Here is a 13356-nt window from a genome sequence, read left to right as displayed (position 1 = left end):
ATTTGTTCAATAACATATTTCGATTATCTTGAAAACACCAAATAATATTGAAAGGGGATAAAGGTAGAAGGATAGTCTGTTCAGACAGCCAAACTGCCAGCTGCTGCCAGAATGATGCAACAACAGGACATTACCAAAAGACATGCAGGATGTCCTTGTCCTCATCATGTCCTCCTTATCATCTATTTTCCATATTTTAAGCATTTTTCTTCTTGGAAGTATTTTGTGGAATAATTTCAACTGAAAAACCCATAAAGACAAAGAGGAAGATAATAATAAATAAACTGAAACATTTTTAACCAAGGAAGAGGAGTATTAAACACATATTTTCAAAATGTATGGCAGAGTTAACCCTTTGAGTCAACTTTAATTTTACACGCTCTGACCACAAAATGCGCTTTTCAAAATCAAACTGTGAAAAACTGTATACCTTAATATTATTTTTCGACTTCCATCGTGTTAATTTTTTTAACCAACATCAGTCCTAATAATAATTTTAAATTTTCAGAGTTTTAACCCTTTCAATGCCACAAAAAAACAAAAAGATGAATTATAACATGGATTGATTGTGACAGTGCATCTAGTGGAAATAGTAAGTATTTTCTCCATATGCCAAATATGGTAAGAAATAAAATAAAAATGACATACATCATCAGCTGGAAAATAGTCAAAATAACAAAATCTAAGGGAAAAGCCCAGAATAAAACCCAGAAAATTACAATGCATGTTTTTATGCGTTGATGGCTGTGGGATCAAAAATGTCAGTTTGAATGGGTTTTAATTGAGCTTTTTTTTTCTTTTTTTTTTTACCTTAATAGCCTGAATGTAACTATTTAGTTTCCACAGTGTATTTTACACTGAGCTGAGCTGGAAATTCCATGATTAAACTAAAATACCAATCTTGCCAAAATGTATGCCATATGCATGAAGACAGCCAGAATTATCAAAAAATGATAATGAAAAGCGAGAAAAATGTCCAGGATAGTCTTTAAGACTTCATTGTCAGATCCACCGGCCATTTGTGAACTTGAAGGCGACAAACCCTCACTATAACACATCCATGACAGACTAATTATTAACTATTTTCTGTTTCCCAGCAGAGGATCTGTTTCCTCCACAGACTCCGCCCTCGCCACGCCCCCTGACTACGTCACAGTGTCCCTCCACCTGACAGGTGCGCAACAAACACACACATCAAGAAAACTCTGGAGATGCGCAGAAGGACATAAGCCCATAGCTCAGCGTGTGTGCAGGACAGACTGAAAAGCAGCGACTTTCTCTCTGTTTTCTTGATTTCCGTCCAGCGGTCACCGACAGGCTGAAACTGCGCAGGAGAGAGTTTCGCTTCCGCGGACTTCCCCTCCTCTCTCCTCCTCTCCTCTCGTCACTGACTGACAACCAGGAAACACAGAGTTTCTCTAATGAAACACTGTCACACACTCTGCCCTGCTGGACTACTTTATAAAGCGACAGGAGACATTTGGGAGAACATGTCCGCCGCCATGTGTGTGTTTGTCCTGACGGTCTCAGCCCTGTGCGGATTCAGAGGTAAAGTCAGTCAGCTCTGCCACCTGTTTGTTAATGAAGAACTGACCGTAAACACTGTGTGTGTGTGTGTGTGTGTGTGTGTGTGTGTGTGTGTGTGTGAGTGAGTGAGTGAGGGAGAGAGCGATATCAGGAACTACAGACCCCAGCACAGCCCTGAAAACATCGTTTCAGTTATTTCAGCTTTCAGCGGGGACAGTTTATTGAAGGGTATTCTGTCATTTGAACTTTTGATTGACATTACATTTACTGGAAACAACGTGTTTTTGTGGCTTGAGTGGAAACATAAAGATGATCAGCTGATTGAAAAAAAGCAACTTTATTTTTTAAAATTTGTTTCAATTTTTTAAAAAAATAAAAATGTTTGTTTAATTATAAAATTATGTAAAACTAAATTATATATACTAAATATAAATTATATAAACCTTTACATACCCTGACAATTTTCCTTCACAAACCTGTACAATTGCACATGTTCTGTTCAAGGTTTTCTTTAACATCAGCCAAAATTTCAAATAAATAAAAAAATAAAGGCCTTTTTTTTCTAAGAAAACAGGTCTTCTAACAGGTCTTCTGAATCCTAAAACTTTTCAGAGGAAAAACAAGAACAAAATACAGCCATTTTAAGTTGTATGCCCCTCCCCTAAGCCAAAAACATAAAACTTTAGTCCCTCCCAAGCACTTAAATAACAAACAGATATTTTTATATTTAAATATTCAATTCCAATCCTGTTCTGAATTCATTTTTTTAAAGAATAGGCTATATCTTTAAAAAATTATATAGTTAAGTTATGAAAAACAACTGATAGCATTGATGATGGTTTCAGAAAATGTGTGGTTTTGAAGGAAATTAATTGGTACAAGTAGCACCTGCAGTTCATACCAATATTTACCCATTTTTATTTTTATTCAATAGAAAACCTTCAAACACTGCTGCTCAACTGGTGTCACTTTTGTTTGATTCTAAAAATAAATAAAAATGGAGCTGTGATAACACTCACTGTGTGTCATATTTTGGCTTTGCCGTGTGCAGAGGTTTCAGGAGTCATCAGCACACCCACAAATGTCCGCCTGACCTCGTATAACCTGAACCTGGTGCTGAGGTGGGATCCACCTGAACAGCCCGCCGACCACCTCGTCTACACAACTGAGTACAAGTGAGTCAACACAATAAAACCCTCTGTGGTTTGCAAACACTGGCTTCTTTGTCACTCTCTTATGGCTGCACAACTATCAAAGCATGTTTACTTTTAACCTTTTAACCCCTGGATCGACATCATTTTTCTTGTGCTACGTTCAGGCGCCTTTTACAAGCATTTAAATCTGACACCTGAGAAAACTGGTTTGATTTGTCCCCGAAGCATGGGACACAAACATGATGAGCAACTTGGCAAAAAATTGACCAAAAAACCAGAAAATTGAAAAAATTAGCAAAGCAAAAAAAATCAGTAGAACGAGAATAAAAATAACCTCAAGATATTATCAAAAAATGAGGAATAACAATTCTAATTATATAAATAAAATTTTGTCACGCAAATATCAGTATATGTATTTTTTTAGGACTTTCTTAACAATTTTTTTTGTTTTTGTTTTGTAGGCCTACTTTTATATGCCTATTTTTAGAATTCTTTTTTTCAAACGTTTAACTACTTTACATCTAATGTTTTTGTGTATTTTTAGGAAATTTTCCTATAACTTTTTACTTATTTATGATAAAAGATTATTTTAATTTAACCAATTTCTTGCTTTTTTTTTCTTTTTAATGCTTATTTTCAGATTTTTTTAAGTAATTTTCTTGTAACTTATTACTATTTTCTTGCTATAGGTTTTTTTTTTGCTTATTTTCAGGTCATTTTACTACTTTATTTCTATTTTCTATTTATTGTCAGTTCATTTTGAACTTGAACATTGAACTTTGAACATCTTTTTTTTCTAATTTCTTGCTCATTTGCCAGCAGAAAATCACATATGAAATGCTGGAATGAAAGAATTTTGGAAATTTAGCTTTATAAAATGACTTTCGCGAAACATCTATTATCTACATTAATCAAAATTTCAACTGTACAGGTTTCCATTTCTTATTGAAACTGTGAAGAAGTATCCAGGGATAAGGGTCAGCATTTATTAAAAGTCAATAATAATTATAACAATAATTATAATAACTTTATTTACACAGCACATTTAAAACCAGAGTTAAAAAGTTCTTTGATAAGCAAAGCAAAAGCATAAACAGGACACTCAGAAGGTGATATAGAAACAGTAAGCTTAACACTTCTACCAAAACATATGTGAGACAAAACTGTGGTAGAGTAAGAATAAAATTAAAACAGGACATAAAATGCAATAAAAAACAATAAAAGGGAAAAAAATGTAAGTTAAAAGATGAGAAAACATAACATAACAAGTGAGTCTTGAATAGTCTTTATTGCTATAAAGAGAATTTGGAGAGCTGTGTACAACAGAGAGTAACAGTGAAAAGATAAATGTTTACACAAACAGCAGACGGTTTGGATTTACAAAAACTAAAAGTAAAATCAAGTTCCAGGTAGTCCACCGTTACTCAGAGATTCCACTCTTGTGTGGCGTGCACGGCAGCTATCAGCCGGTTGAATGCTAATTTGCATATGAAAAGACTTTATCTGCTTCATCATTTATGCTGTTCCGTTTCTCTGATGTGCTGTGATCACAGTAGTTACCAGCAAAACCAAAAGTTCATGTAATGCTGATTCATTTTTCCATGTCGTGGCTATCAGTAAACTGATGCTAATAATTGGTGGTGCTGGTTGGATTTGTTAAGTGGTTCATGTGGCCAGAGAGGCTGCTGCATGGCTAAACTCTGTGTTGTGTGTTTGGACTGAGGCTTTGAGTTTAGCAGCCAGATTTTATCAGGACTAACTGACAAAGCCACAAGGTAAATAAAGCAGCAGCTGCAGAGCCCCGCTCCTCCTGCACCGCTCAACACACAAACTGTAAACCAGAGATTTTCCAACATCAACTACAGGCTGAGCGGTGCTGGACAAAAGCAGTTTCTCTTCAGGGAAAGAGGACATTCCTGGCAAATGGGATTTCTAATTTTTCTCCAACGCCAGCAATATCCGAGGCTAGAGGCATTGGGTTTTTGGGTTGTCTGTCTGTCCACTGTTCTGCCAGTTCTTGTGAACACAATTTTTCTGATTCTGATTCTGATTGGACTCAAGTATGAACTGATAAGATTTTTGTTGTCAAAGGTCAAAGGTCACTGTGACCTCATCTGTCTCATTCTTGTAAATGCAATATCTCTTGAAGACCGTGATGGAATTTGGTCAGATTTTACACAAACATTCACCTGGACTCAACAATGGTCTGATTAGATTTTGGTGGTCAAAGGTCAAGGTCACAGTGACCTTGCCCGCATCTCATTCTTGTGAAAGTGATATCTCAAGAACACCTGGAGGGAGTTTCCTCAAAAATGGCACAAACATCCACTTGGACACAAAAATGTACTGATAAGAATCTGGTGGTCAAAAGTCAAGGTAACTCTGACTGTATAAAACATGTTTTGGGCCATAACTCAAGGAATGAAATATTACATAGCACCAGCCACCTAAGCTTGAAACAATATTTTCCTAGGTGTTTTGGAGCAAAGCAGATTTTCATCAGTCCTGTTTCTAGCAGCAGCAGATTGCTGTTTTTCATAAAAAGCTCCAACAGAACCACAGTGCACCTCCTGCTCGGCCCCGAGCATCACAGGGACACAGTTAGAGAGTAGCGGGTGAACATAGTGGAGCATTCAGCAGGTGCAGAGACAGATATGTGGAAACATAATATATAACATATTTGGAGACAAAAACAGAGCTAAAAAGAGAGTAAGTATTGGACTGAAATTTATTAAGTGGGTGCAAAAGCTACTTGATATGAATATCAATGTTGCTCTGGGACTGCTGAATGTTTAGATAGGCAACTGTTAGCTAACATGGTAGTCATAGCCATAATTAAGGTAATGATATGTGTTGATGTAATGAAAAAGTCTTAATTAAACAGCATGATAAACAGCTTTGTCTCAAAATTATTTACACACACACACACACACACACACACACACACACACACACACACACACACACAAACAAACACACACACACAAAGTCACTGATGATAAATGTGTATAACCAGCACTGTTCTGTCCACAGAGCCACAGTCACAGGCTACAGAGTGGGCTGTGTGAACATCTCCACGCTTGAATGTGACTTCACCCAACTCAACATCTCCATATTTGAGTACGGAAAGTATACAGGCAGAGTGCGGGTGCAGTGGGGGACAGAGAGCTCCGCCTGGGTGGAAAGTAACCAAATTTTTCTGGACAAAGATAGTGAGTAGAAACTCAGCATTTCACGGCTTGTAACTGTAAAACTGTTTGTGTTCATTTCTATTACAAAACTGCAGAGTGACATTTATCTGCAAATACAAGTGATGATGTACTTAAATAAATGTAGCATTTGTTATAATTACAGACCAGTTGAATGATTCAAAGTTTTAAAAAAATCAATCAGATACTATAATCACTATTTCATATGAACAGTTGATTGATTGACTATTTGTAATTTGAAAGGTGTCAATTGCAAACATACAGATAATTACATGCTAATTGCCGTTGAATTTGAAGTGTTTTAGCCCCTTTTGGCAGATCATTTTGGTTTTATGGCCCACATCTTCCTGTTTTGGTTCAGTCTTAATGCTCATCCACCTCATTTTCAGCAGCAGCACGACACCGTTTAAGTTTTTTAGTTTGTGCCTGCTGGCTCCAGGCACAAACTGGCCCTGGATAAGCCGATGGATGGATGGAAGCATTGATGGATGCATGACTGGATGCATTTACTCAACAAGCTGTGGAATTTGCATCATCATACTGTAAACACTACCTCATATCTTACATGAAGTGTATGAACTGTGGTTTTTATCCAATGGGCACATAAAGTAAAATTCAGCAAATTCAGCACGCCTGCTTTATCTTTGTTCTCTTGGGGAAATCATGTTGGTTTAGCTGTATGCCAATTTCACCTTTTCTGTTTTGTCATTGTTCTCTAAACAAATCCAACAAAAAAACAGGAGAGTAAAACTACAATCATGAGGATGTTGTAGGTCTCACAGAGGTGGTGTGATTTAACACAAGTAGAAGTAGCAAGACAAATATTGGTGAGAAGGGTCAACTGAAGAATGACCGCAGACTGTTAAACATCACTACATCATCATCTTATTGAGTCAAAAACCTTTTTGTCTCTACTGAGGACACGTCAGAAGTGTTTGATTCACTTCTACCAGAAGTCTTAAGCTTTGGTCACTCTTCTCTCCCTTCAGCCATCATTGGTCCACCCAGTGTCTCTCTCCAGTCCATTCAAGCCGCTATCGAAGTCAACATCATAGATCCAGTGTTCCACATCTCTGCACTCAGGAGTGTTTACCACTTGGCCACCTACAACGTCACCTTCTGGAAGGACGGCCAGAAGGAAAAGGTGGGATCTGTTGGTTTAAGTTGACTTAAGTCATTCTCTGGGGAGGAGAATATCTGTACCAAATGTTGATTTCTTTGTTGAGAGATTGACCAAAATGATGGAGACTGTAGATGCATTATTTTTTAAAATATGGACGTAAATATAACTTTATCTTCTCAAACATTCATCAGTTCATACTTATCTTGGCTGTGTCCTGCATGTCACCATTTGTGATTTATTTAATTTATTTTTATACCCAACTACTTCTCTTTTCCTCTTACAGGCCAGACGCATTCCATACATGCAGCAAAACCGGATGGTTCTCAGTGACCTGGACCCCTGGACCAAGTACTGTGTCCAAGTCCAAGTCAACACAGAGAGAGACCACAACCCCAGCAAGCCCAGCAGAGTTGTTTGTGAGAGCACCACCAAGGGTAGGTGTCTTTTGCTATATTTTCATCCTCCATGGCTGGAGGTATATGTTTTCTGGTTGCCCGTCTGCCAGCAAGAGTGCCTTGAGGAAATTTCTCCAAATTTGGCACAAATGTCCACTTGGACTCAATTAGATTGTTTTTAATGGTCATAGGTCAAGACCATTATGACCAGACATTTAATTTATTGTGAATGAGATATCTCAAAAACACCTGTTTCTTCCAGTTTGGCACAAATGCCCACTTGGATCCAAGAGTGAACTGATTAGAATTTGGTGGTCAAAAGTCAAGGTCACTGTGACCTCATAAAACATGTTTTGGGCTGTAACTTGAGTTTTACATGAGTTTTACACAAATGTAGGGGTGCATTTCATTGGTATCAACAGATATCGGCTTATTGAATTATTATTTATTGGTTGATGTTGTGTTTATGTTCACTTAATAAACTAATTAAAAAAGAAATATATGTGTGTGTGTGTATGTGTGTTTGTGTGTGTGTGTGTGTGTGTGTGTGTGTGTGTGTGTGTGTGTTTCTTTTTTTCTCTTCATGTTGGACAAACTGTTCACCAGCCAGCACGTCTAGAGTTTATCAGTGACTGGTTCCACTCTAACACAATGAGTGCTCCTGCTGCTCTCGCTCTGATTGTTTTGCAGGTCAAGAGGCTCCGTGGTTGCCAGCTGTCGGGATGTTTATCGCCATGGCAGCAGTGGTGGCTCTGGTGGTGGTTGCAGTAGTGAATCGGAAAAAATGTCTTCTTCCAAAATATGCGCTGCCGCAGCACTTTGAAGAGGTGTGTATGTTTACATGTGTCCTGTCAAATGGAGTGGGGCAAAGTACCGATACCATGAGACTCCTTCATGCAAGATGGTATCAATACACTGGCGCCAAATGTGGATATTTTCATTAAAACATACAGTCACTCTAAACATTCTCCACCTTAAGCTTGTCACCTTTTTGAATTACCAGAGTCGCTACTTCATGGTTCCGCTCGGTGGCGCTTGTCAAATAAATGAGGGTTTAAGTGAACCAAAGAGGAAGGAAGAAGAAAAACCTAAAACTCACAGAGCAGAAAAAAAGCACACAGCAGCAGAAAACAAATCTGTAGCTGCATCCCGAATCTATGCCTTGGGCCACACTGCCTGTGTGAGCTGCTTGTATGTTGCAGAACCTGTTCTGCACTCTGGCAGTTTGGCCTTTTCCCAATTTTTTTGACACTGAATGATGCCACACACAGTGGACATGTTGCACTCAGTGTGTGTAAGAGGCACTAGACTATGCACTATGTTTGGTGTTGTTTTCTCTCAGTTGTCAATTCTGTGAAACTGACACCTCAGTGCAGTGAATACATACAGAATGACTGCTTTTTGCCTTTTGAGGGGTATTTTTTCTTTTATAGTCACAGATGCCGTGATGTATCACAGATGGATTGTCTTGCAATATGTTGATTACAGCAGAATGGCAATATCGTGATAGCATCTGTATTATGAGCCAAGTATTGTGACAGTATCGTATTTTAAGTTACACTGGGATTCCCACCCTTACTGTCAAGTCTTGGTGCATACAGCGAGCAACAAAATGGGATCTACTTGCAAGTTCACAGAACTGAAATACTGTTTTCCCCTGTGTTTGTGTGTGCAGGAAGAGCCATGCATGTCTTTTCCCATCTATTGGAGCCTATAGCCAGGTATTTGACACACAAAAATAAATGTCTTTTCTGCCATACAGTACCTCCTGGAACCCCCCAACTCATCCATGTACGTAGCCATGCAGAACTCCCATCCACCTGAGGAGATCTACGACAAGATCAGCATCATTGCAGATGGCAGGACTGTGGTTGAAGGGCGTCCCCTGGAGGCAGCAGGGAGCAGCAGCAGCCAGCAGCCTGACACTACAGCAGGGGACAGATAAAAGAAGGAGAGATGGACTGAAAAGCACAAAGCCATGAAGACAAGGCGATCTGCAGGCTGCAGTCAGTTGGGAATGTTAGAGATGATAAGCAGGGATGCCTTCAAAGACACTGACAGACAGTGAAAGATTCATTCTTGCTTGACTTCAGAGTTTTAATGCAACAAATTCTGCAGCAGTCCTACATTACTCCACGGTGCAGACATTACTGTGAAGTGACTGTATGTCAGAGCCACAGAGACGTGCAGGTACCTCATCCAAGTGACGTTTGTGTGTGGTACAGTATTAATATTATTCCCACCAATAGCACAAACTGCATTTAACAGAAGGGTCATGGCACTGCCAAACAGAGCTGCTTAAAGCTGCCTAAGTTCCACCATATAACCGTATATTAGTCTGTATCATCAGAGTAGAAAAACAGCAAGCTGCCATTCATTTGGCATGACATTTTGTGAGGCAGACATAGGTTTAACCCTTTGAAATCTGGATCACCGTCACTTTTCACTTTCCATGAAAAAGTATTGAAAATCTTTAAACCCTGAGATTTTTTTTTTTTTTTTAAACATGAAGAAGGTAATGGGCAACTTGGCAAGAAATGTCCTACAAATTGCAAGAAATTAGTATATTTACATTTTTTTAACTAGGGAAATAATTGCACAGGACTATATTTGTAATGATCATGATTAAATATGTAAAATAATTTTACATAATTATTATAATACTGTTATTGTTTTTTTATGTTGCCATTTGTTTTACTTTTATCTTTATTTATTTATTTATTTATTTTTCTAATTTTCAGGTAATTTTCTTATACTTTTTACTAGGGCTGAAACGTCGAAAATCATCCAGGCAAAATGTGTGTTTCCCCTACAATGTTACAGTCCTGGCGGTGCGCCAGGCCAACCAGACTCCCCGCCAGGCCTAAAGGTCAGCGAACTTTACTCAGAACGGTGAAATGCACAGTATTTTTTCCCTTATTACACTCCCGTCCTCCCTGCTCTCTGCAGGTGTCCTCCCGCTGTCACATTTCTCCTGATTAAGAGCCCTCGACCGGGCATGTAATCTTCACGGGGGACCGGAGGTCAGGCGCACATTCAAAACAAATAAAAAAGTTGGCCTAATGAAAACAAAAAACACACCTGATTGATCACACAGCTGATCGATAGATCCATCAGAGCAGACTGAGTAGTGCAGTGACAGCCCTCTCATCCAGCTGCTCTCTGCTGCTCTCGGTTTTATCAGGAGTTGATTTAGTGATCTGAGCCCAACTGCCTTGCTTTGATATCACCCATTCTCTAACTGGGAATGGTGGTGGGCTGTTGGCAGCTGTAAAAGAAGTTATGCTGTTCTCTGCCCCATCAGTGTAACTAATATGGACGAGTGCAGGTGATGTAGAATTGGAGGAAATGTTTTAAAGAAATGTTCTTTTCTTTCTGGGGATATATATATATATATATATATATATATGTGTGTGTGTGTGTGTGTGTGTGTGTGTGTGTGTGTGTGTGTGTGTGTATACTTTCTTGTACTTTCTACCAATTTCCTTTTAGTTTTTGGGTCATTTCTTCTTAAATCACTCATTGCCTTCTTCACATGTTTTTAAAACAGAACAAGCCAATTTGTTTAGGTTTCAAAGGGTTAATTAGGCTAAGTGGTAGTAGTTCGGAGAATCTATAACTGAAAGTGTTGTTGTAATGGTCTCTCAGAGCTTACAGAGCTCACACAGTTAGCCACGTGCTTGTTGAGGAATTAAGGCAAAGCTAACACAATGTCAGAAGACCTCTTTCAAAAAAGCAGGTTTAGTTAACACTAAGATGAGGGAATCTCTGGGTTTTCAGTTCCAGAGAGGTAACTTAACAGTTACCATGGTAACTTAGATAAATTCTCTACAGTTCAACCATTCAGTTCATTTTACTGAAACCATGGGCTCTTAAGAAGTAATACCGGCAGAGTTAACAAGAGATGCAAAAAAGAGGTTTAATGAAACCTGTCGCAGATATAAGCCTGTTGATTTCAGTGGTTTAAGCAAATTATAGCCCGGGCTATTATTGAAGATTTACAGCATATTAATATTTCTGTTGAGCAGGATGGTGGTGCAGCTGCAGAATGTGAAAGTGATTTTTTAATAGACTGCACATAACTGAATGTGCTTTACCAGCATTTCAGTGAAAATGTTTAAATTTACGATATTGTAGTGCCCATTTGTCAAAATATATATCCTTTGACTAAACTTCAAAAAATGTAAATCAAAGAGCCACTTTGCACCATGGGCTTGTAACTTACGCAGGCAGAATAAATTCAATGTCCATTCCAAAATTTTAGGGTTTTCATAGTTTATTTTTTCCAGAAGCAAGCAAACAAAGAACAAAGCAATACTGCCTCTCTTGCTCTGGTAAAAAACCATAGGCCCACCCAGGTGCATTCTGGTCCTACACCTACCTTTCTACCTATATACCTCCTGGTGCCCATAGCCAAATTCCAAAACAAAATAAATGAACAAAATAATAACTAGACAAACTAAACATTAAACTGGGAAATAATTAAACTAAGCAAACAACTAAAAAAATACTGAAGAACTCTAATCTAAATGAAACAAACATCTAAAATAATCAAACAAAAATATTACTTAGAATTAGCGAACAAAAAACAAAGATTAACAAACAAATAGCTCCCACAGATATAATAATAATATAGCCACACCATTTAATTCAATTCAGTTCAATTCAATTCTATTCCATTTATTTATAAAGCCCATTATCACAAATCACAATTTCCCTCAGAGAACTTCACAGCACAACATCCCTTTGTGCTTAGACCCTCACAGCAACTGAGGAAAATCTCCCCTCAGAAAAACCCTATAATGGGGAAAAAATGGTAGAAACCTCAGGAAGAGCAACTGGAGGGATCCCTCTTCCAGGATGGACAGGCGTACAATAGATATCTGTTACTGTTATTTCAGTGCAAATCACCAAACACATTATTACTGGATCAAATTGTGAGCTTATCATGCCTGTGTTTCTCATATTTTTTAAATTTTCAGCTATAGTTTTCATTCTTACTTGCTGCCCCTGTGTTCTGTCCCTTTCACATTAAAGCTAAACAAATATGCTATATTTAGAATATTGTGTAGGTTACGGTTTACATCATGAATTAATGGACAACAGTGAGTAAAACTTTGTTTAAAAACTTAAAAACTTTGTCTAAAACTGTGTTTAATTTTTACAATAAATGTGCACATTCCACATAAAGACCTACAAATAGCCTAAATGACAAATGTATCATAATCGTGTGGAGCTCCCGCAGCGAAGCTTGCAATCCCAGTTATTAATATCTGCACGTCCACTGGACTAAAAATGAGGACTCATGTATTGACATGTTTCCATGGTGAGTCATAGTATTTCAGCTCCACTGATGATGGCTTTTTTCAGTTGAACACAGAGTGAACATACTCAGAGATGATTGAACCAGAAATTCAGAAAGTTTTTCATCTCATGGTTCATGAACTCAGAGCTCAGGGTCAGACTCAGTCCTTGTTAAAGCTGCTTTCTGAAACAGGGCTCAGCTTTAATGTTTACATTCATGCTATCAGTTAAACTGAAATAGAGTAAATATGCGAACATGTGCCTGTGTGTTGCTATGTCTGGTTTTTTTTTCTACCATTAAACAATATGCCAAACAATGATTTCTTTCTATGCACTTTTTTTTAAATTTAGGATACAATAATAAACAATAGATTTATTTATTTATTTTAAAATAAACCCCATAGTTTTAAGAATATCAGCCTCTACCAAAAAGTTGATGGTGATGATAAAACAGAGAGAAGAAAAATCAAAATTACTAATCCTGTACTGTTATATTGCATGTAATATGTAAGTACACCAACATTTATCAATTTGTTACCATATAATTAAAATACATGGTAAAACAACAGTGAATACAGTGAAATAACCTGACAGCATGTTGTCCAAAATGGCCTAAAAAGTCATAGTATAGTATATTGACAAAG

General features: G+C 37.8%; 1 protein-coding gene across 1 annotated transcript; it reads left to right on the top strand.

The window, feature by feature from the left end:
* Positions 1–1155: 1155 nt before the first annotated feature.
* LOC121948998 (interleukin-10 receptor subunit beta-like) lies at positions 1156–12598 on the top strand. The gene is made up of 7 exons (XM_042494582.2): positions 1156–1548; positions 2579–2702; positions 5715–5893; positions 6880–7034; positions 7297–7447; positions 8099–8235; positions 9171–12598. Exons 1-7 carry the CDS (start codon positions 1422–1424, stop codon positions 9351–9353), a joined length of 1056 nt encoding a protein of 351 aa, XP_042350516.2. The 5' UTR covers positions 1156–1421; the 3' UTR covers positions 9354–12598.
* Positions 12599–13356: the final 758 nt, after the last annotated feature.

The sequence above is a fragment of the Plectropomus leopardus genome, chromosome 10 (assembly GCF_026936395.1).
Source record: "Plectropomus leopardus strain MGB_pleo_1.0 chromosome 10, ASM2693639v1, whole genome shotgun sequence".
NCBI lineage: Eukaryota > Metazoa > Chordata > Actinopteri > Perciformes > Serranidae > Plectropomus > Plectropomus leopardus.
This window is presented reverse-complemented; position numbering and strand designations above follow the sequence as displayed.